Source organism: Rhincodon typus, chromosome 7 (assembly GCF_021869965.1).
Source record: "Rhincodon typus isolate 14 chromosome 7, sRhiTyp1.1, whole genome shotgun sequence".
Classification (NCBI taxonomy): domain Eukaryota; kingdom Metazoa; phylum Chordata; class Chondrichthyes; order Orectolobiformes; family Rhincodontidae; genus Rhincodon; species Rhincodon typus.
In genome coordinates, this window is record NC_063338.1 from 59704238 (window position 1) to 59729237 (window position 25000).

The window sequence follows — 25000 nt, forward strand, 5'->3', positions numbered from 1 at the left end:
TTTTTCTATTCATTCATTTTTGTGGGATGTGGGCATCGCTGGCTGGCCAGTATTTATTACTCATCCCTAGTTGCCCTTGAGAAGGTGGTGGTGAGCTGCCTTCTTGAACCACTGCAGACTACCTGCTGTGGGTTGACCCACAATCCATTAGGGAGGGAATTCCAGGATTTTGGCCCAGCAACAGTGAAGGAACGGCGATACATTTCCAAGTCAGGATGGTGAGTGGCTTGGAGGGGAACTTGGAGGTGGTGGTCTTTCCCATATGTCTGCTGCCCTTGTCCTTCTAGATGGGAATGGTAATGGGTTTGGAAGGTGCTTTCTTGAGGATCTTTTGTGAATTTCTGCAGTACATCTTGTAGATAGTACACACTGCTGCTACTGAGCATTGTTGGTGGAGGGAGTGGATGCCTGTGGATACAGTGCCAGTCAAGCGGGTTGCTTTGTCCTGGATGGTGTCAAGCTTCTTCAGTGTTGTTGGAGCTCTACTCATCCAGGCAAGTGGGGAGTATTCCATCACACTCCTGACTTGTGCCTTGTAGATGGTAGACAGGCTTTCAGGAGTCAGGAGATGAGTTACTCACCACAGTATTCCTAGCCTCTGACCTGCTCTTGTAGTCACTGCGTTTATGTGGTGAGTCCATTTGAGTTTCTGATCAATGATCATAGATAACTCCCAGGATGTTAATAGTAGGGCATTCATTGATGGTAACACCATTGAATGTCAAGAGGTGGTGGTTATATTGTCTCTTGTTGATGATGGTCATCGCCTGGCATTTGTGTGGCATGAATGTTACTTGCCACTTGTCAGCCCAAGCCTGGATATTGTTCCGATCTTATTGCATTTGGACACGGACTTCTTCAGACACTGAAGCGTCACGAATGGTTCTAAACATTGTGCAATCATCAGTGAACATCCCCACTTCTGTCCTTATGATAGAGGGAAGGTCATTGTTGAAGCGGCAGAAGACGGTTGGGCCTAGGACACTATCCTGGGGAACTCCTGCAGAGATGTCCTGGAGCTGAGATGATTGACCTCCAACAACCACAACCATCTTCCTATTTTCTTTATTTATTCCCGGGATGAGGGCGTTGCTGGCTAGACAATATTTATTGCCCATCCCAAGTTGCCCAGAGGCAGTTAAGAGTCAACCACTTTGCTATGGGTCTGGAGTCTCGTGTAGGCCAGATGGACTTTTCCTGACAATCGGCAACAGATTTGTGGTCACCATTAGACCCTTAATTCCAGATTAATTCAAAGTACACCATCTGCCATGGTGAGATTCAAACCCGGGTCCCCAGAACGTTCTCTGGGTCGCTGGATTAACAGCGATCATACCACTAGGCCGTAGACTCCCCAGTGTCAGGTATGATTCTAACCAAGAGTTTTCCCTTTGATACCCATTGATTCCAGTTTTGCTCGGGCTCCATGATGTCACACTTGGTTGAATGCAGCCTTGATATCAAGGGCTGTCACGCTCACCTCACCTCTGGAATTCAGCTCTTTTGTCCATGTTTGAACCAAGGCTGTAATGAGTTCAGGAGCTGAGTGGCCCTGGTGGAAACCAAACTGGGCATCAGTGAGTAGGTTATTGCTGAGCAACATTGCACTGTTGATGACACCTTCCATCACTTATGATTAACAGTAGACTGATGGGGTAGTAATTGGCTGGGTTGGAGGATATACTTGGGCAATTTTCCACATTGTCGGGTAGATACCAGTGTGTAATTGTACTGGAACAGCTTGACTAGGGGAGCAGCAAGTTCTGGAGCACAAGTCTTCGGTACTATTGCTGGAATGTTGTCAGGGCCCGTAGCCTTTGCAGTATCCAGTGCCTCCAACCATTTCACATGAAGTGAATTGAATTGGCTGAAGACTGGTATCTGTAATGCTGGGGACCACTGGAGAAGGTTGAAATGGATCGTCCACCCGGCATTTCCTGCTGAAGCTTACTGATGTGCTGGGCTCCTCCATCATTGAGGATGGGGATATTTGTGGAGCATCCTCCTCCAGTGAGTTGTTTAATCATCCACCACCATTCATGACTGCATGTGGCAGGACTGCAGAGCTTAGACCTGATCTGTTGGTTGTGGGATGACTTAGCTCTGCCTATCACTTGCTGCTTGTGCTGTTTGGCGTACATGTAGTCCTGTTTGGTGGCTTCACCAGGTTGATGCCTCATCTTCAGGTATGCCTGGTGCTGCTCCTGGTATATCCTCCTGCATTCCCCATTGAACCAGAATTGATCCCCTGGCTTGATGGTAATGGATGACTGGGGGATATGCTGGGCTATGAGGTTACAGATTGTGCTGGAGTACAATTCTGCTGCTATTGACGGCCCACAGTGTCTCATCAATGCCCAATCTTTAGTTGCTAGATCTGTTTGAAATCTGTCCCATTTAGCACGGTGATAGTGTCACACAACACGATGGGGGTTATTTTCAATGTGAAAGCGGGACTTCGTCTCCATAACGACTGTGCGGTGGTCACTGTTACCGATACTGTCATGGACAGACGCATCTGCAGCTGGCAGATTAGTAAGGATGAGCTCAAGTATGTTTTTCCCTCTTGTTGGTTCTCTCACCACCTGCCACAGACCCAGTCTAGCAATTGTGTCTTTTAGGACCCGACCAGCTTGATCAGTAGTACAGCTGCTGAGCCACTCTTGGTGGTGGACATTGGAATACCCTACCTAGAGTACATTTTGTGCCCTTGCCATCCTCAGTGCTTCCTTCAAGTGTTGTTCAACATTTAACAAAGTGATCCCAATAAATATAGCATTCATTTATGTGAATAGGATAAAGTAAGAGTATTATTCTGAAAAATGAGAGGAAATTCTGGTGTAGCTAACAACAAGAAGGACAGGAATTTGCGGATTTTTGAGTTTAACTATGCATGTTTTTCCCACCTGGAGTAGCTGTAGCATATTTACATAAATAATGGTACACAGCATTAGCCTCACAGGAAAATCTCGAACATAGTTACCATTATCCATTATGACACAAAGACTATTCAAAGGGAAAAGTGGATTTTTAAAGGGTGAGAAACAGAATGCATAGCCCCTGATACTGACTGCCCCTTAGCCAATTAACACGTGGAGATGGGACTTCTGTCTTCACTTGGGGAAGATGCTGGTCAATCTGATTTGTTGCTTTTTGTCTCATCTCAGCAGTTGCAGAAGACAAAACTGGGACCGTAAGTAGTTCTCAGAGATGAAGGACCAACAGTCCAGGGTCATGTATGTTTTTGACTCTCAGGGCTGCGAGAGGAGTGGTGGTTGAATGGGGAGGAGGTGGGGGGATGCAGAAACAATGGTGCTGGGCAAAAGATGGTGCTCATGGTTTTAGTGGAGAAGGAGCATTGTAAGGGACATGTCATAAAGTGGGAGGAGCCACTCAATTTTGAAAGGAAGCCTCCACACTTTTCTGCCAGATGCCTGAACAGGGTAACATTCAGGGCTTCCTCCCGTGCTTCAGCTTCTCCGATCTGCCTGAAAATTGAGGCCTGGAAACCATTACTGCCTAGCAAGAGGATCTCATATCACAGAAAAGCAGAAGCATCCAAAAGCAGTCAGGCAGTGTGCCAGCTTCAGTCAGAGAAAAGAGGCCATTAGCAGCAGAAGTTCTGATAATAGCTGTCTCCATACTTGCCAGGGATGGGAAAAGCCCTGAATTGTTTAGAAGAAAACCCCAGAAGCAGAAGGCTGTGGAAGACCTAAGCCTGAGGAACCGAAGTTAGATAATAAGTCTTAGCACTTTGTTTAAGAATCAGGGGAAGAGGTGATCCACCGTTGACCTGTAACCGTAAAGTTGTGGTTGAGGGTAAAGGGATTGAAACTTTCCTTCTAATATTTATAATAAGATTGTTTCATATAATTCTTGCAGAGTGTAACATAGTTTGTAACAAACACAAAGAATGCTGGAGAAACTCAACAGGTCTGACAACATCTGTTGAGAGAGAAAAACAGTTTATATTTTGAGTCTGCTATGAGTGCTCTTCAGAACTCATAGTTTGCATTGTTGCCTTTTTCCTTTTGTGTGTTTTGGTAGCCTCTTATGAATATGTTCAGTGACTGACCACCAGAGCAAACAAATTGTAAAAATAAAATTTATGATCTGTCAAACCAGGTTTAACTCTGGGATCTGACTTGTCCAAGACTGCCATCAGCTGGGCTCATGAATAATAACGTATGAAATTTGGTGTAATTTAAGTAGTAGTTAATCATAAATAAATAATTTAGAAAAAAGGAGATTTTATTCACTTGAATAAAATTAGACTAAGAGAAAAGCTTGCACTAGGATTCCATAAATGTGTACATTTCAATCTCTTCTTTCAGATTCTTAAATAAAAGTCACCTCTTAACTCTTTTTACATTTCCCTTTGAGCCAGTGTCTACTTTTTGTTGACAACTTAGTAAAGCTTTGTGGGATACTGTTCAGTACTAAAGATGCTGTATTAATGTATGTTGTCATTGTTGTTGAAGAACAAGATGAATGAGAAGAATCTCATAATTGACTGATTTCTTTTTTCTAGCATCCAGATGAAAAGAGACTAGAAGGGCTTTCCAAACAATTGGATTGGGATGTTCGCACCATTCAGCGTTGGTTTCGGCAGAGAAGGAACCAGGAGAAGCCCAGCACCCTTACCAAATTCTGTGAGAGCATGTACGGATTTAGTCTGTTGTGTTTTACTTAGACAAAGTTAGGACAGAGTTTATAATCTGATGTTATTGCAAAGGGGGCTTCATTTGCTGCAATTGAGTAATTTTTTTCTGCCTTAAGTATTGGAAGTATTCATATATGTTTGCCATTGATTTTCTTGTGGGACATAAAGTTTGAAAATCAAAGGAGAAGTACTATTTCTCTGAGATTGCTTTCTTGGAAACCACTGTGAAAATGAAACCATGTGACCTGAATTGTCAATACAAATTAAATAGATTATCAGATAAAAGTTACATGTATGATTACAATGTAGGAAACACAGGCTGCCTGAATTCAGAAGGAAAAGATTCTGCTGACCAGCTCCTTGATTTTATAATGAAAATGATATTCTGTCACTACAACATTGGGGCACTGATCTGTCAGTGAGAGATTTGATAATCAGTTCCTGTGTCGTCTCTTTCCATATGGCTATGGATAATTTACTACAGCTGTTTTCTGTAAAGGCTTTTCATTTAATCATGTTTTGTTTAATAATGTGATCCTTCTGCTCCAAGAAGGCTTTTGACAAATGCTGTAGCACGAAAGATAATTGCACAAAAAGCAATGACTTATACTTAAAATGCTAAGCTAAAACTAAATTACCAATTAATTAGAGGGTAGGAAGTAGCAGGGATGTGTTACTTTCGGGTTGAAAAGTGCTTAACGAGACATCTTAGGAAAGAGTGTTCAGACTTGTACTGTTCGCTAATTAAGCACATGGATTTGCATTCATTGAATTATTGCAAACTGGTCGAATTCACATGCAATACCAAACTGGGAAGGTTCCCCAAATCTGAGGAAGAGTCTTAAGGGCTATGGAATATATGGAATGAAATGTTATTCAACAGGGCAATGATATATGAATTCTATTTGTTATTCTTTTCACAAGATGTGGTGTCACTGGATAGCCCAGCATTATTGTCAATTGTGAAGTGAAACAAATTGCCTGAAGACTGGCATATGTGATGTTGGGGATCTCATGAAAGAGCCAAGATAGATTATCTATTTGGGACTTCTAGCTGAAAATGGTTGCAAATGCTTCAGCCTTGTCTTTTGCACTGATGATCTTCCATCATTTAGAATGATGATACTTGAGCAATCTTCTCCTATGGTCAGTTATTTAATTGTCCACTACTATTCATAACTGGATGTGGCAGGATGGCAGACTTTAGATCTAATGGTAGATAAGAGAAGAAAGTCCACAAGATTAATCAAATACTGTCAGAAGTATGAATAAAGACTGGAAAAAGCTTGACCTGTAATCCTTGAAAGGAGTCAGTTGAGGTGACTTTATAAAGACTAATGATGATAAATTATGTAAAAAAGTTAGCTTTACAAAATACTTCAGAGTAATTTTTTTGAATCACAGAAATACAGGGATCTGATTTTTTTTCCAGATCAGTGCCATTGTGTTAAGATTTCAGATCACCTGTGCCCTGTAGCACTGGGAGCAGGAATATGAGCATCCTCATCAATGATCCTGTTCATATTCTGCACACTCAGCGCATTTAATCCTTCCATTTTGGTGGTGTCAAATCGAACCTGGGTTACTGGTACTGCGAGGCAGCAGTGCTAACTCCTGAGTCACTGTGCCATTCATGGTTGTTCTCCTTTAAAATGGAATGCCTGTCCAAACGATGTTCGACAATTGTGAGTACGACCTTTAAAAGCTAAATTTGAATGAAGATCACAACAGAAAGGTGACAGATTAGCAGGTACACAGGAAAGTACTTGGCTCAACAAATTGACTGTTTGTACATGCATTGATAGACCTAGGAATAAATGGGTAAGGACATTGCACCAAATTATAATAGAAAAAAAATACACACAGCTCACAATAACAGACTTTTGAAACCTCTTTGAAGAGATTATACAAAAGGTTGGTACAGAAGACAGCTGTAGCAAAATATCCATAGCCACATGGAAGGAATTGACACAGGCGCTCAGTACTAAATCTTTCACTGACAGGTCAGTGTCCCAGTGTTCAGTAAATCAATAATAATGGGCAAAATAAACACATCAGCCACTTTCTCTTTTCCTCGCTAATCACTACTGTATTCTTAAATGAAGAATTATATGGCTAACTCTTTGCACTCCACTCTGATTAAGGAAGTGGGCAAAGGTCTGGCAGATGGAATACAATGTAAATAAATGTGAAGTCATACATTTTGGTAGGAGTAATAGTAAAAAGGATTATTACTTGAATGGTAAAAAGTTGCAGCATGCTGCTATGCAGAGGGACTTGGGTGTCCTTGTGAATGAATCACAGAAGGTAGGTTTGCAGGTACAACAAGTAACTAGGAAGGCAAATGGAATTTTGTCCTTCATTGCGAAAGGGATTGAGATTAAAAGCAGAGAGGTTATGTTGCAGCTGTACAAGGTGCTGGTGAGGCCGCACCTGGAGTACTGTGTGCAGTTTTGGTCTCCTTACTTGAGAAAGGATGTACTGGCACTGGAGCGGGTGCAAAGGAGGTTCACTAGGTTGATTCCGGAGTTGAGGGGGTTGGCTTATGAGGAGAGACTGAGTAGATTGGGATTATATTCATTGGAATTCAGAAGATTGAGGGGGGATCTTATAGAAACATATAAAATTATGAAGGGAATAGATAAGATAGAAGTAGAGAGGATGTTTCCACTGGCAGGTGAAGCTAGAACAAGAGGGCATAGCCTCAAGATTAGAGGGAGCAGATTTAGGACTGAATTGAGAAGGAACTTCTTCACCCAGAGGGTTGTTAATCTATGGAATTCCTTGCCCAGTGGAGTAGTTGACGCTACTTCAGTAAACGTTTTTAAAGATAAGGTAGATTTTTTTTTGAACAATAAAGGAATTAAGGGATACGGTGAGAATGCGGGTAAGTGGGTCTGAGTCCACGAAAAGATCAGCCATGATCTTATTGAATGGCGGAGCAGGCTCGAAGGGCCGGATGGCCTACTCCTGCTCCTAGTTCTTAGTTCTTATGTTCTAAGTGCAATTATTTGAGAGCTTATTCTTCACCATCTACCCTAACAGTAATTATTTTATTCAAACAATCAAAGCGCTTTGGGTTACTTTTGCAGGATTGTAACACCAGATCTCTCAGATCAATTTTATCATGCTTTCTTATTTCACCATGACAGCGCGAGGAATTTGAATTCAATTGAATTCTAGTCTGAGCAATTGTAACCATGAAATTCTCATTGATTGTCATAAAAATAATCTGGTTTACTATTTTCCTGTAGGAAAGGAAATCTGCCATCTTTACATGGTCTGACTTGTTTGTGACTCCAGACCCACAGCAATGTGATTGACTCTTAGCTATCTTCTGAAATGACCAAATAAACTGCTCAGTTCCAGGTTAATTAGAGGTGTGTAGCAAATGTTGGTCTTGCCAGTGATGCCCATATACCATGAAAGAAGAAATATGATGGAAAGATAACAACGTAAGGAGTCCATGTAACTTGTCTTTGCTCCAGATCCTGTGATACCCCAGATGACTTAGTCACCCAGTCAACCTGACTGTTTCATGAGAAGAAATCTCATTGACTCTAGGATGCCCCTGGAGCAGAAAATTTTCAGCATATTACTCACAGTTAACAACGGAAGATATTCATTGCAAACAGATATTTATCTCAATATAGTTTAAGTTGTACTTACATATTCTCATTATGCTGCTGAAGAAATACTTTGAGTTGCCTCTATAATACAGAAGTCTTGGAACCTGCAAGTGTATTGTCACTCCACATGAGTAGTGGGAGTCTTTGACTTTTTTCTATTTCTGGTTCCGAAAGTGGATAATGAGTGAAGGCCAATTTAGAATTTGTCATTAGGAAATGCTGGCCTATTAATTTTTGGGTAGGCTAGACAGGGCATAGACCTGACCAGATGCATCCTACCATTACCCTCACATAACAATTTAAATATCAGGGCATTGGAAATAAGATTGCATGGGTTATTAACAAATGTACATTCCACTGGTATGGATCTCAAGTAATCAATCACGTAACTCAGACTGGTGCACTGTTTTGACCTTGGTAATCTATATTTTAATTTTCTTAGGGATTCAGTGTTGGAGAAATTGTGGTTTTGGGAACTGTCATCCCAGTATGACTCCAACATACTTTATGATATTGATTTGGTTTCTTTGCTAATGGCAGTGCATCTAGCTGTTCAAGCGAACTGTATTTTAAACTAATAATTTGACAAAGGCTTTGTAATAGTGTGATAACATTACACAGCCTTTATATTTTTACCATTTCATTACAATAAAGCAGATGTTTTCAGCATTCTTCTTTGTGTAGTGTGGAATGCAGGATTTTGCTGAAGGACATTGGATACACTTGTTCATTAATTTATTGGAAGTATTACTTGACTTGCAAACCTGAAGTGAGGAAGATGCAAAACCGCTTTTGCCCTAGTGCTATGAATTATTCAGTCAATAAATTAAATGACTTAAAATGAATCACTGACTTTCACAAGCAACTTTAACTTGAAAGCATTCCCAAAGTACATCAATACGAATAATTAGTAAATTGAAAAGTGGCTTTGATTAATGAATGAGCTGTAGTAAGTTATGATTCTGTTGGAAGTCTGACCCATGTCCATTTTATCCACTTGCTTTTTCTCGATTTGAACAGATAGTCAGTCTATGAAAATAATTTGTAGAAGAAACTTGTCATTGTTATTATCTAAGTAAGGATTGAGTGTTTATTTTATGGGTAAGACTTCTACTTGAAGTGTATCCAAAATAGATTTTTTGTTATTCACTAATGGGTAACAAGCATCGCTGGCTGGGCCAGCATTTATTGCCCATCCCTAGTCTTGAGAAGGTGATGGTGGACTGCCTTCTTAAACTGCTGCAGTCCACATGCTTGAGGTTGACCCATAATACCTTTCCGGAAGGAATTTCAGGATTTTGACCATGCGACAGTGAAGAAACAGTGATATATTTCTAAGTCAGTATGGTGAGTAGCTTCAACACTGATCTTGTCACTGTTTGATCTAGTCACTATTTTGTTGCTGCTTGTGGGACCTTGCTCTGCACAAATTAACTGTTGGGTTTGTTGAATTACAGTAGCAAGTAGTCTTCAAAATTACTTAATTGGCTATAAAGCACTATGATGTTCCTGATGACTTCAAATATCCAAATAAGTTACTTCTTCTGTCTTTACTCAGAAATGCACCTCAAATGTTTCACTCCCTTATCAGTCACATAGTTGGCCTTAGCTGTTAGAATAAATGGCATTTCATTACTGAACATGGGAACATACAATTTGGCTGCAAGAGTAAGCCATTCTGCCCAATTGAGTCTGTGGACTCTGATTTGTAGGGGTGTTGCCTCAGAATCTACTTGCTAACCAATCAGACAGGGCTTTCTGTGGGTCATTAAACACAGGGGCCTGATTAGGACTGTCCTTTCCCTGTGCCTGCAAGAAAGCTTGCAGCGGGTGGCCTTCTTACTTGTTGTAAACCTCCTGAATACCAGCAATGGTGAGATAATGTCCTTAATTGGCCACACTGGATCGCAGTGCTTCAAGAAGGTAGCTCAACACCACCTTCTCAAGGACATGTGGGGATGGGCAGTAAATGCTGGCCAGCCAGCGACATCTACGTTCCATGAGTGAATTAAAAAAAAACTTAAGGGTGTCAATTGACCTCCTGATTGGGAAGGCCTTCAGGTACCATCCCAGTGTCTGCGTAATTCAAGGAAGCAGAAAGGCGACCACTCACTGCCTTCTTTCCTGCACTGATTCCCTCCACCAGCCTTCTAGATTACTGCTGTGGATAGCATTAAATTCTGCCAATGTGTGCAAAACCATGCAAGTACACATCACTATTACCAACTCCAGTGCGGCAGTGAGAAGTTTTGAAAACCTTTCAAAAACACTGAATCATTTATATGCATATTCTTGTGGACTGGGAATAATACCTTACTGCCTAAGTTAATGCTCCATAAAGAACATGCTCGAATAATTTATCATAGTTCTGATTTGAATTTCTATCTTCATAACTTCCTAGAACTGCAAGAAAAATATCTATCAGAAGATGGATAACCCAATAAAAACTAAAGCTGCAAATGTTTCTCTGTTAAGGTGTCTTGAATTTATGCATTTACCAGAATAATTTAAATTAAGATATTTTAGATGAAAGAAATTTTTGGAGAAAGGTGAAAGGTACTTCACATGAAAACTGAGACTGAAACAAATTTTGCATTTGTAAGAACTAAGTAAAACAAAATAAGCTTGCATTTGCATTGCATCCTTAATGTAAAAAACAACTACTCAGAGACTTCCTATTTAGAAGTTTATATGGCTACAGAAGCATAAAAAAAGGTGTGGGAGTAGGCCATTCTGCCCTTCAAGCCTACTCCACAATTCAGTATGATCATTGTTGAACGTTCATACAGTAGCCTGCTCCCGACTTATCCTCATACTGTTTGATTCCTTTAGCCCTAAACACTAATTCCTTCTTGAAAATATCCAAAACAGTACATTGTTTTGACCTCAACTACTTTCTGTAGCAGAGATATCCACAGATTTACCACTCTCTGCGTGAAGAAATTTCTTCTCACCTTGGTCCTAAATAGCCTACCCTATATGCTTGGACTATGACTCCTGGTTCTGGATCCCCAGTTATGAGGAACATTCTGCATTTAACCTATCTAGTTCTGTTTGAATTTTATGTGTTACTAAATAATACTGTTAGAAAATTGTAGGAAAGAATGCTGTACCTACAGAGCTGGAGATACAGATACGTGAATGAAAGCTTGTTCTTTTAAATGGACTTTGAGGAGTCTTGCAAAGAAGGAGAGAGAAGTAAAACAGTACAGAGCCAGGTAATAGATCCTACCGTAGGCGATTGAAGGCAGAACTAAGTAGGACGATGTGCAAAAAATTGGAGACAAAGAATTGAATGATATGAGAGAGATCATAAGGCATCACAATTCTGCAGAGGTATGAAGGGGAAACTCAATGAATCCTTTTGGATAAACGTTTTGAATTTAATGTATCAGGAGTCAAGAAGAAAAGTAAATCAGTAAAGATGAGTGATTTCATTTTAAAAATATATACTTTGTTCATAAAATTTATAAAAGTACATTAATAAATAGTTCATATCTGAAGAAGGGTCTAGGCCCGAAACGTCAGCTTTCCTGCTCCTCTGATGCTGCTTGGCCTGCTGTGTTCATCCAGCTCTACACCTTGTTATCGCAGATTCTCCAGCATCTGCAGTTCCTATACTCCAGAGGAAAAGATGGTTTAGCACTGTTAAGAAATAGGTTACCTCAGTACGTGCAGTTTGGTTTATAAGTTCCAGACCACAAGTGTTTAGTTCTAACCCTAATAAAGTTATTTGTAGCTGCAAAAGTCTAAGCTTAGCTATAGGAAGGCTCCAGGCTGAGACTATCAAATTTTCAAGAAAGAGAGTTAAAGCCAGAGGTAAATTAACCCCTATGCTTATGAAAGTCAAGGGAATTCTCTTTGGTACAAGTAATTAAACGGAGTGCTTTTGGGATAAATAGGATTACCTTTTACCAAGTTGTTTGTAAATGTTTAAACCTGTATTATATGTAAATGGTTTGATTTATTCTATTTTATCTTCATTTCTTTTGCATAACGAACTTCTCTTGTGAAAATCAAATCTGGTGCATTGCTTATTTTTTGTTTCAGTGAAATAAGTTTTTTTAAAATCAAAAAGATATAAAATATTATCTATCAAAACTGATTTCAATCTGAGACTTGACTTGTCCAGCAATAACATCAGCAAGGATTATAACAACTGGATTTCCTGGCAGAATTTTGAATTCACTGGATTTAAGAGGTTTCTGTGCCTTTATTTTTAAAGTAATTGCTACATGACAGTTCTAAATACAAAACTGCTTTGTTGTGGATGTTTACTGCATGGAGTTGAAGATGGCTTTGAATGTTGCTCAGAGTTTTCTGGAAGTGGAAGATATAACTGTGAATTATTTAAAATCTTTGATTAAAGCTAAACTGAGAGACTTGCAGCTAACTTGAAGGTAGACATAACAGCAGGATCTATGAGAATGAGATACTTAAATCCAACATTTAGAATTGTGAAAAGAAGGAAACCTGAAATTGATGTGTCATGATTGGAATTAGCTAAGATGTGGCTAGAAATTAAGAACAACTCGACTTACAGACAGATCAAAAGACATGAATGAGAGGAGACAAAGAGTGGGAAGATGAAATTATAAAAATTTTATCTCCAAAGAGATAGGGAAATTACAAACAGCTTAGAGCAAAGAGGGATGGAAGAAGTACTGTTTGTAGCGAACAGATGTAAGGACACCAAAGAAATAAAGGAAAAATATTAGAATTAATAAGTGATAACAAACATTGTATTCTTTTATTGTAATAGGATTTGATGTTCAAAAGCCAATTGCTGGAAGTTAAATAGAAAATGGACTACAGTATAAGAATGTCCAATGAATCTTAAGAAATTAAGCTTCATGAAAGGACATAGGTAGTAAATCTGTACCCATGGTACAAAATGAACATGTTTCCTTGGAATGCAGTAAGAAAGGAGAGATAGCTCAGGATTGTCATGAAAATTATTTTTCAAATATTTGCAAAGAGAATCAGACCACTGGGGATTCTAAGTATTATAGTTCAGAAGAGGTGGTATTTTGCTTTGAATCTAGGAAGTTAATCAATAACAATATTGAGAGATACTGGAGCAACACAGTCACTGATGCTGGCTGCTGATGCTGTTTGTCTTCCAGAAGCATTAATGAAAGAGAAAATATTAATTGGAGGTATATATGGAGGTTACAAATCAATCTCATTCGACAAAATTGAGATAAAGAGTAATTTGACAAATGATAAAGTTGAGCTGGAGTGATGAAACAAATTCCTACAGAAGGAATTGATTTTATTTTCGGGTGAATATTGGCCTCATTAAGGACGTTTGAAAAACCAGTGAAATAGAAGAAACTGAAACATACAAGAGGAACATTTTGACTTGTTCCTTAATTTTATTATTGACCATATCTTGAGCCCATAGAGTTGGGCAGGAAGAAAAGAAAAGGAGTCCATGAATCAGGGAGACAATTTTGAAATTCAGTTATTGGATACAGTTTTCAAACCCTATAACTAAAATTGATGATGATAAGGAGAATGAGGCTGATATTTATAGCCCATTTTCTTGAATAGAAATGCAATAAACAGATTCAGACTTGAAAAGTTATGTCAAACAATCAACTGGTAGACTGAATCAGAAACAAAGTATTAATGAAGAAAAGGATGCCACTTCAAATACCAGCTCTTAAGGAATGGGCAGTGCTCCATCAAATGGTGGAATGTTAGCTTGTCCTTACCAATCACACTCTGATGCAACCATTTGGTATAATTGCAATTTCAGCTGTTGTGATGTTATCAGGGTGTTTGAGAAGTAAGCAGCGACTATTCACAGCTGCTAAAATGAAATAATAGAATCCCTACAGTGCAGAAAGAGGCCATTTGGCTCATCACACCTGCATCAATCCTCCAAAGGGCATCCCACCCAGACCCCACGCTGTCCTCTTAACCCCACATTTACCATGGCCAATCCACATAGCCTGCATGTTTTTGGATTGTGGGAAGAAACCAGAGCACCTGGAAGAAACCCACACAGACACAGGGAAAATGGGCAAATTCCACACAGACAGTCATCCAAGACTGGCATCAAACGCATGTCTCTGGTGCTGTGAGGTGGCAGTGCTAACCACTGAGCCACCTTACCTAAGTTGAAGATGACATAATTATTCATATAATATAATAGTTATTTAATCAAATGTAATTTTGAATGTAACTAGATTCAAACAGACCTGTTTATTGACATTGATCTATTAGGTCACTTGATTGCATCTGTGGAGGTGGAATGATGCAGCTATAATTAGCTGGAATTACAAGCACAGTTATACAAAATACATAAAGGATGCTACAGTAGTATGTACCTTCAGGCTTTTTAAATAACTTTTTCAGTTTGTATGACCTTCATTGTGAGTAGGACAAGGACTTAGGTCGCCAGTTGTTGCTGTTGGAATCAATCTGATCCACACCAGCCTGAGTCTGTGGCAATAGTCAGGCTATAGACCATAGCTATGAATAGTTTTGGCAAGGACTCTTACTTGCTTTGGATCACATGATTATTTAGAAATCTCTCTGGCTCTTACCAGCTGCCATTGAAAGGATTGACAAGTTAATCTGGCCACGTTATGAGTAGACATCAATGCCATCAAGTCCAGTGTGGGAACTGAATCTGGAGCTTCTTAGTCGAAGGCAGCATTTCCCAACTGTGCCAAAAACCTTCTTTTGCTAATAACTGTAACTTATATTCTACTGCAATAATAAATGTGAATCTCAAAGTACCTGAATACATAACTCCTTTACCAGATATGCTTAGACTTGTGCTTCTGCTAAGAGTGTGATTTGGTTGTAAAATAGCCCATATGTGGAGAAACAAACATTAGGTGCTGCTGTGAAATAATGACACTTGTCTTAATTGTCTCCTTTGAAAAAAGTTAAATAGCTTGACATTTAATTGCAAACTGTACTTGTTAGCAATGATTTTAGCTAGGTAGGAGAAACCATGTGTTGTTCAAGGGAGACCTACTGATTAGTTCAGTTTCAATCTGAGAGAGTGTATTTATAGTGGAAAAATTGTACTTTCTTGCTTGTAAATTTGTGTTTGACCTTCAGAATTTATAATATCTTCCATTAGTTCAAAGTCAAATATGTTTTGACTCCAAAAGTGTTTTCATCACTTGCATTCCTGACAGTTAAATTGATTTATTGATATCACAGAGGCTGCATCTGTTTTTGCAGTTTTGTTTTTAAAATAAACATAAAAGTACAAGATTTATAGAAAGAAAAATGTAAATTTCTGTTTATTTGCTGAACATTACAGTTTCTAAAGTAACATTGTGAAATTGATTTTAAATTAACATTCTTTTACTTTTTCTGAAGAAGCGTCCCAAACCAAAACATCAGCTTTCCTGTTCTTCTAATGTTACCTGGCCTGCTGTGTTCCTCTAGCTCCCCTTTACTTGACTTTTATTAATTCACTCATGGGATGTGGACATTGCTGGCTGGCCAGCATTTATTCCCTGTCCTTAGTTGCCCTGGAGAATGTGGTGGTGAGCTGCCTTTTTGAATGACTGCTATCCATGTGCTGTAGATAGACTCACAATGTCTTTAGGGAGGGAATCCCAGCACCTTAATCCAGCAACGCGGAAGGATTGGCGACATATATCCAAGTTAGGAGACTTGGTGTGTGACTTGGAGTGGAACTTTGATGTTCTGACGTATCTGCTGCCCTTGTCCTTCTGGATGGAAGTGGTTGTGGGCTTGGACAGTACTGTCTGAGGATCTACGGTGAATTTCTGCAGTGTATCTTGTACATAGTAAACACTGCTGCTACTAAGTGTCAGTGGTACAGGGAGTGAATGCTTATGAATGTGGTGCCAATCAAGCAGGCTGCTTTGTCTTGGATGATGTCAAGCTTCTTGAGTGTTGTTGGTGCTGCACTCATCCAGGCAAGTGGATATTTTAAACACTTACTCATGTCATTGCTATTTATAGATTTGACTATTTCAAAGCACTCCTGACCAGCTAACACACTAACACCCTCCATTCACGTTAGCTCCTCTGATACGGTCTACTGTGTTTCCTCACTTGCACCAAATCCTGCAAGTCCATTGCAAACTTGCATTTGCTATTGCTCAAGCAATGACCCAATTTTAAAATTCTTATTTTTCTTTGTTTAAATCCTGCCTTGGATTTGGCCCTCCTGAATTCTGTAAACTCAAGTCCTGCAATTCACCAAGATTTCCCTGCCCTACAGTTCTTGTTTGACAGTGATTTCCTTTGCTCCAACATTAGCAGCTGAGCTTTAACCTCTCTCTGTCCTTCCCTTTCTTTTAGTAGCTCCTTAAGTTTCACTTAATTGACCACACTTTAGGTCACGAGTCCTGATTTCTAATTATTTACCTCCGTTGATGGGAGAGGATTTAGTGGTGATGCAGGAGCAGGAAGGGTGTGGAGTGCCTGCTTGTGAGTGAGTAAGAAGGTGGGTGAGAGCTATTAAGTGCTTGTGAGTGTTTTAATTAATGAGAGTTTTAGTCCATTAGCCTTATTGAGAGGCATGTGCAATAACAAAGTTCCATGAATGGTGTCCCTGTGATTGGTAGATAGAAGAGCGAAGATAGGAGAACTTACCTTTGCAGAGAGCAGATGGTTATTACACCTTCTCCCTTCACCGCTATACATTGCATTGCAATCAGGACACTGTACCGATCCAATCTGTTGTCTCGGCTGAGTTTGAAGATGTGGCCTCCTTTTATGGTCAACAGGAAGAAGCTGTCACTGTCCACCACCTGTCCAGCAGCATCTCCAGAAGCTAACCAGAGAGCTAACTTGCCCTTTGGACCATTTCCTTGGGGTGACAGTGAACCACCAGAGTGGGAAGGGTAGTTCATACCTTGCAGTGACTCAAACAGTGCCAGCTGCATAACATTCTGGCAGTGGTGGGCACTTCCACCTCTCCAGCCACATAATGATTACACACCAAAGGGTCAATTACATTATTAGTGGTCTGAAAAGTGGAAGATTGCCTGAGAAAAATAACATGGACCTTGATGGAATGTTTGCCATGAATCTCACTTGATAAAACATTGCCAAAAATGGGAAAATTCAGCCTATGGTTTATTACAGATCACAGTTAAATTTGCTTAAGAAATATATTTCCATTTCTCATCGTAGAATTTTCTAAAAATTTTACCACACATAATTGGAGTATAGTATGTACAAAGATCCAGATAATTAATTACCCTAAGAAGTCAGATTTCTTAAGTCACTCGTGAGGTGCAGGTTTCTCTGACTAAACCAGCATTTATTGCCCACCCCTAATTGCCCTCCAGAAGGTGGTGACAAGCCACCTTCATGAATCAATGCAGTTCTTGGATGTAGGGCTACCCACAGTGCTGTTCAAGAAGTTCCAGGATTTTGACCCAATGCTGGTGGGGCAAGACATATGCAGGGATAGCGACGGTAGTGTCTAGGACAGTTTCTAATTTCGTAAGTGTGACTATGTCAAGCTGAGGCTTGACTAGTCTGTAGGACAGCTCTTCCACTTTTGGCACATGCCACCTAATGTTGGTGTGGAGGGCTTTGCAGCTTTAACAGAAGTGTGTTTGGTGTTGTCACTTCTCGAGCCTGGGTCAATACAATATGGCCGCCCAGTTTCATTCTTTTGTTTAGTCCTTGTAATAGTTTGATACAAATGAATAGCTTTCTATTTCAGAGGCCAGTTAAAAGTCAATTGCAATTCTATGGACCTGGAAGCAGATGTATACGAGACCCAGTAAAGATAGCAAAGTTCCTTCAATCAAAGGCTTTAGAGAACTGACTGAGTCTTTTTGACAATTGACATGGTTACATGGTTGCTATTAAACCAGTTTTCTTCATTCAACATTTTATTGAATTAAAATTGATGTGACTATCAAATAATGAATTGTAGTTAGTACCTTTTTTTAACTTTAAAGACATGTGCAAGTACCTTTAGATTTTCTCTCTGCCAATTCTAGCAACTGTCTTCTAAACAATTGACAAGGCTAATGATCTAACATAATGCCTTTGGGAAATAATAATAGGTACAAGCTCAATTTAAACTGCAGGAAAAAGTGACAGAATGAATTAATGAGCATTGACAAAATAGTCATATTGTAATGTTCTGAGCCATCTGATTTTATAACCTGAGCAAACTAAGGTTGTATGATTCATGTACGGACTGATAACTTAAAATAAATCATATCGCCATTTAATGTCTGAAAGAATGGCATGTTGAGATTTCTTACTTTAAAATGTTTAAAGTCTCATGATCTCAGATGATGGCAAGATTGGTCAGGTGTAACCCTAATCCAAAGGACACCTGGCTTCATCTCTCTATCTGTCTGTCTGTATATCTATTTATCTATCTGTGTCTGTCTGTCTATTTATCTATCTATCTATATGTCCATCCATCCATCTATCCATCCATCCATCTAACCATCCATCCATCCATCCATCCATCTATCTATCTATCTATCCGTCCATCTATCCATCTGTCCATAAATGGATTATTCAGATGGGCAAATCAGTGGCAGATGGAATTTAACACTGATAAATGTGAGGTGATGCACTTTGGAAGAAGAAACAAGATAAGGGAGTGCTCAATGAATGGTGTTACACTAGGAAGCTTAGAGGAATGGGGGATCCTGGGGTGCTAGTCCACAGATACCCGAAGGCAGCAGGACAGGTATAGGCAAGTTAAGAAGGCATATGGGACGCTTGCCTTTGCCAGTTGAGGCATAGATTATACTGCATGGAGGTTATGTTGCAGTTGTACGGAACTTTGTTTAGACCAAACCTGGTGTACTATGTGCAATTCTGGTCACCATGCTATGGGAAAGATATGATTGCACTAGAGAGAGTGCAAAGGAAATTCAGCAGGATGTTGTCTGGGATGGAGCATATCAGCTATGAAGAGAGGCTGGATAAGCTTGGATTTTTTTTGGAACAGAGAACTTTGCCGGGGGGAAGCTGAGAGAGGTGAATACATTATGAGAGGCATGGTCAGGGTGAGTGGAAAGCAGCTATTCCCCTTAGTTGAAGGGTCAGTAACAAGAGGGTATAATTTTAAAGTGAAAGATTGGAGGTGTGGAGGGGATTTGGGGAATAATGTTTTCATTTTGCACTACTGGGAGGGTAGTTGAGGCAGGAAACCTCACAACCTTTAAAAAGTACTTGGATGAGCACTTGCAGTGTCAGAACATTCAAGACTATGGGCCTAGTGTTGGAAAGTGGGATTAGTGTAGGTAATAATAACTTTTGGTGGTATAGACTTGACGGTCTGAAGGGCCTCTTCTGTACCGTATGATTCTATGAAAAGAAGAGAAAACAAAGAGCTATCTACATGTATATATGACAGTCAGAAAGATGTCAACACTGACAGCAAAACAAAGTATCAAACTGTTCCCAAATGCTATTCTTTTACACACACACACATTTTCAGAGAAATTTCACTGCTGTCTCAACTTTTTACTTTTTTACTGAACTAACTTCTTCCAGCTTTGTTTCCTTGGACTGCAGAGACAGTTTTGTGATTGCTTTCCAAGGCCACTGGCTAAGTCCATTTCTCAATTCTGATGGACTAAACTTTTGCCGTTCAAACAACTTTCGGATTTTTATCCAAACTCTTCTAGCTTGGAAATTCAATGAAACGAATAGTCTTCAGCTACGTTAACTGATTCACCTGAGCTAAAATGTTGATATTCATGCAAGCAGAATTCCTGGTTGTCCTAAACTCACACCTGGAACCTTCTGTTCTGAATTCAAAATTAAACTAAATTAATGATGTTCTGTTCTGTTATAAACTCAGTAATATAAGCATTCTACCCAATAAAACTACAGGGGTTCTCCCAGGCAATTGACTGCAGTCATGTGCCTCTGTAGAACTGATGCACTTGGGTGAAATTGTTTTCTCAAATTACATTTTATATAAAAGTACCTTGACAAAACTGACCTGCATTACTTCTGCCTCTATCTTCGTGGACAACTTACAATTTAAATCACCAAATGATACATGCCATTTCCAATTCTTAATAAAATTTCAAAAAAAAATTACCTCACAGGGCTATTTTAAGTGTGTTTTACATTGACGTTCTTAGCTCCTGAAGGTTTATTTCTGTTCCTTGTTTTTTTCAGCTGGTAACTTTCCAATGTAGAGCTGTATGAGACAGCAAAGTTTTCTTTTCCTGCAGACTTTCCCCTTTGTCTGAATTCTTCTGATCACATTTTACTTTGCCACAAATTTGGTCGTTTAAATCCTAACATGGAGATCCACCTGCATAACTAATCATGGGACCTTTGTAGTTTCCAGCTCCTCTGCCTCTCGAAGATCCAGGCAGATTCCATAACACTGACTGTGATATTTAGTGGTATTCTAGGCAAGCTTGTAATGTAATCTTTAAGTTAGCTTTCTCTACAGCTTTTCATATCAGGCAGATTTCATGTGGAGCTGGAGGAACACAGCAGATCAGGCAGCATCAGAGGAGCAGGAAAGTCGATGTTTCAGGCCTAGACCCTTCATCTGTCCTGATGTATGCACACTGTATTGACTCTTGCTCTAGCACCTGCAGTTCTTGCTATCTCTGAGATTTCCGAACAGGTCACATGAGTTCCTTTATTTGACCTTAAATTTAAAGACACAATCCCAAAACATCATAATTTTATAAACATCATCACTATAACAGAACAAAAGCTGGTATTCTAGAATTCATAGCCAGTGCTGTTTGGTGCACCAGATTCATGAAAAGGCATAGTTTAGTATGCCATCAGAACATGAAAATTTCACAGTGTCTGCCATTTGAACTCAATGATAAAACCACCAAATTCCACTGATTGGTCAAAAGAGAGATGCATGCTTATTGATTTCACTGCAAATAAAAATAGAGGAAACAACTGATAAACTTTGACATAACAACAAACAAGACTGTTGCCAAGTTTGGTGAAAAGAAAATCCTTGTAAAGATGACAAGAAGGTGCAGTTTACAGTGGTTCCAATTTGTATCATGGACATGCAAAATCAAAGCTGATGATGACACACAAGCAAAAATCTTCTAATGAGAAACTTAAGAAAGATATTAGCATCATGTTCATGAGAAAAGCTGATTTGGTGAAGGCACTTGGAATAACTGGATCAGAGGAATCTGGAATTTGAAACCAGAAGGTCTATGCAAAGAAAAGTTTACTAGTGTAGGAAACCTCATTGATGGTAGAGGCAGTGATGTAAGCTTGACTAACCCTAGCATGACAGATATTCCTGGCAGTTTGAAGAGAATTGTTCACTGCTCGGATGTGTGCATGAATAATCTCTTGGATAGAATCCAAAAGATGTGGATCAATTAGGTTTAGCAGATGCAGAAGTCTTCACAAAGGACGAAATATGCAAACACACTCACCCACAACATTGTGTCAATGTATTTTGGAAACCTGGATTGGCCTTGATCCCATATTATCAAATAAATAATTTCTAAAATGTAAAATATTGAATGTGCTCAATTATACTAAAGATCTTTTTTATGGAATGAGGATGTCAAAGTTACTACTAACAATAACAATTGGAAGATCTATAAAATGATGTTATATAGCTGATAGGGATGAATAGATCAGAGATTCAGAAGATGATCACTGCAATTTTGAAAGATTTCAATGTGAAGAGTCACGGAGTCGTACAGCACGGAAATGGACCCTTCAATCCAACTTGTCCATGCCAACAAAGGTTTCCCAAACTGAACTAATCCCATTTGCCTGCATTTGGCCCATATCCCTCTAAACCTTTCCTATTTTTGTACATGTCCAAATGTCTTTTAACTGTTGCAACTGTACCTGCATCTACCACTTCCTCTGGCAGTTCATTCCATATATGCATCATCCTCTGTGTGAAAAAGTTGCTCCTCAGGTTGGTTTTAAATCATTGCCCCCTCACCTTAAGCCTATGCCCTCTAGTTTTGAACTCCCCTACCCTGGGGAAAAGACCTTTGCTATTCACCTTATCTATCCCTTTCATGATTTTATAAACCTTTATAAGGTAACCCCTCAACCTCCTATGCTCCAGGGGAAAAAAGTCACAGCCTATTCAGACTCTCCTTATTACTCAAACCCTCTAGTGCCAGTTACGTCCTTGTAAATCTTTTCTGCACTCCCTCCAATTTAATAATAGACTTTCTATAACAGGACAACCGGAACTATATGCAGTACTCCAACAGTGGAATCGCCAAAGTCCCGTAAAACTGCAACATGATGTCCTAACTCCTATAGTCAAGAGTCTGACCAATGAAGGCAGTGTGCCAAATGCCTCCTTCACCACCCTATCTCCCTGTGAAAATGGAACTTTATGGTCTCGATGATGAGCAGGGCCTCGTTGAATATTTCACTCGTTTTTTTCCAAATTTCTTGCTAACCCACATCATTCAGGGGCCGAGAAGATTCCAAGCATTTGATCAACTGCCTTAAATCTCAATCATGGTGCAGTGTAATATTTTTATAGCTCCGCCTGTGAAATGCCTTGGCTTATTTCATTATATTAAAGGTGCTGTATAACAAATTGTTCTTTTTGTCCTACTTCTAAACACATATGGGGTAAGAAAGACATCGGGCAAGTTTTTTTGGCAGAGCAGTGAAGGCCCTGTCTTTGGTGTGGTGTTTGGTGATCCAACACGCTTGGACAGAAGGAGATATTGCCAAAGGAAAGTGTGTAGATAATTTGTTATATGTTTATACTGTGTTGGCTGAAAAATATACAATTTGTGATGTTACAGAATAAATAAATGTTAGATAATTAATATGGATTCTTTAGTGTATAGGTTGTATCTTTTTACTTTTCCTGTATTTTTTACACGGCCTAAAATGGGAGAAGGACGTCTTTGAAAATCAGGAAGGGATTGCTGGACTTTTTAAAAACAAGTATTGTGAGTGGTGTTTTCGCTGCAGCTTTGTTCTATGAGTAGGGGGGAGCGGTTTGCTTGCAAAGGGGGATATGTACAAAGTGAGATTTGGCTGGCAACCAATCGTTCTGCGGTGTGGTGACCAGTTGTTGATGACAAAAGCCACTGCCAATAACTGTGTTATTGGCTCCAGGTAGCTGAACAGCTTATGGGTATAGGCAACACTGCCAGAATCTTTTGGACCTCTGGAGAGGGAGATGGTGTGTCTCTTCTTGCCGTAGAAAGTACCTGACATCTGAAGAAAGCCAGTTTATGTCCCTCACTATTTTCTATAAGCTGTTGCTTTTAACTAATTAGAAAAGGACTTTATAATTTATGAACCAGTCATTCTGTGACTCCTGCAAGGAAGTGAAAAGTATCTAATGAACGGATATTGAAGAACAGAAAGTTTTGGCAAACAAAAGGATCATCTCTGTGAACCCTGTAGACAGAGACTGTTGAAATGCCTTCCAAGTTTTTCCTTCCACACATAATACCAATTATTTTTGTCTCTCTGTATGAATATGGGGAAGTTTTATAAGGGGGTTAGAATTCTAAAATTAGGATTATATGTTGACAGTTCATAGTTGTTTACCTGTACTAAAATCAATTGAGTTGAAATAAGTAATAATTCTCGTTAAGTACAGAAACTTGTCCACGTTTTCTATTCACCTAAGTCGAAACAGCCAGGTAAATTGGAGAACCTTTGCATATTTTGATTAACTCTTTAGCTATTGTGACGGCTCTGGGAGTAGCTGGGCTTGGCTTCACAGGTGCTCCCCAGTAAGGCATGACATTAGTTTCATTGGGGTCTACTTTATTCTATTCAATTTTCTTTTGGATTTCTCTTGGGGTCAAATAAAGCACATGTGTAAATCCCTCAAAGCTTAGCCATGTAAAAGTTGACCCCATGACTTTTGCCTGAAACTTTTGGTTTCAAGAAGTTCACTTTACCCTGAATATATACACTAATTTGTTTAAAAAACGTATATAACATGTTACCTTGATCAGTCATGTACAGTGAGTGAACTTCTTGAACTGTATCTACATCATTGCACCTTTTCTCTTTTCATTGACCTCCACAGCTATGTGTTCTCACTCATTTTATAGTGCATTACTGGAGGTCGTCTTTGCCCTCTGTGGGTGCAGGATACTTCTCCTTTCTGCCAAGTCCACCAAGACAATCAGTTCAATGGACTAATCTAAACCACACTGTCTCATGTTGTGTCGTTCTTCAATATTTCCTAGGTCAGTGTCACTTGCTGCATGAGGCAAGGGAAGGTCATGGCTTAGCAGTATTATCACTGGACTGTTAATCCAGAGACCCAGGTAATATTCTGGGGACCCAGGTGTGAATCCTTCCATGTCAGGTGGTAGAATTTGAATTCAGTAAAAACCTGGAGTTAGGAGTCCAATGATGACTATGAAGCCATTGCTGATTGTCAGGAAAAACCCATCTGGTTCACGAATGTCTTTTCGGTAAGGAGATTGCCATCCTTATCTGGCTTGGCCTACACCCACATGTGACTGCAGACCCACAGCAATGTGGTTGACTCTTAATTGCCCTCTGGGGAATTAGGGATGGACAATGAAAGCCAGTGATGCCCTCATCCCATAAATGAATAAAAAAAATTGACAATACTTGCCCAAGCTATAATGCACCTCCCCTTTAAGACATGTTACCTTCCAGCAGTGAAAGTTAGCTTTAAATAATATTGTTTGCCCTCTGCTAATGTGTCCAGCCAATCAGCAGTGAGGTTTGCACTGGTGGCCATTTTTTATTAATTCATGAAATGAGGGTT

General features: G+C 39.5%; 1 protein-coding gene across 3 annotated transcripts in view; it reads left to right on the plus strand.

Moving 5' to 3' along the window:
- Nucleotides 1-25000, plus strand: part of cers6 (ceramide synthase 6) — a 244961-nt gene that overhangs the window by 101533 nt on the left and 118428 nt on the right. For all 3 annotated transcript variants that reach the window (XM_020526339.2, XM_020526345.2, XM_048599054.1), the window contains exon 3: nucleotides 4532-4662. In XM_020526339.2, coding sequence (XP_020381928.1) covers nucleotides 4532-4662 — 131 coding nt within the window. The remainder of the gene's footprint in view (nucleotides 1-4531; nucleotides 4663-25000) is intronic.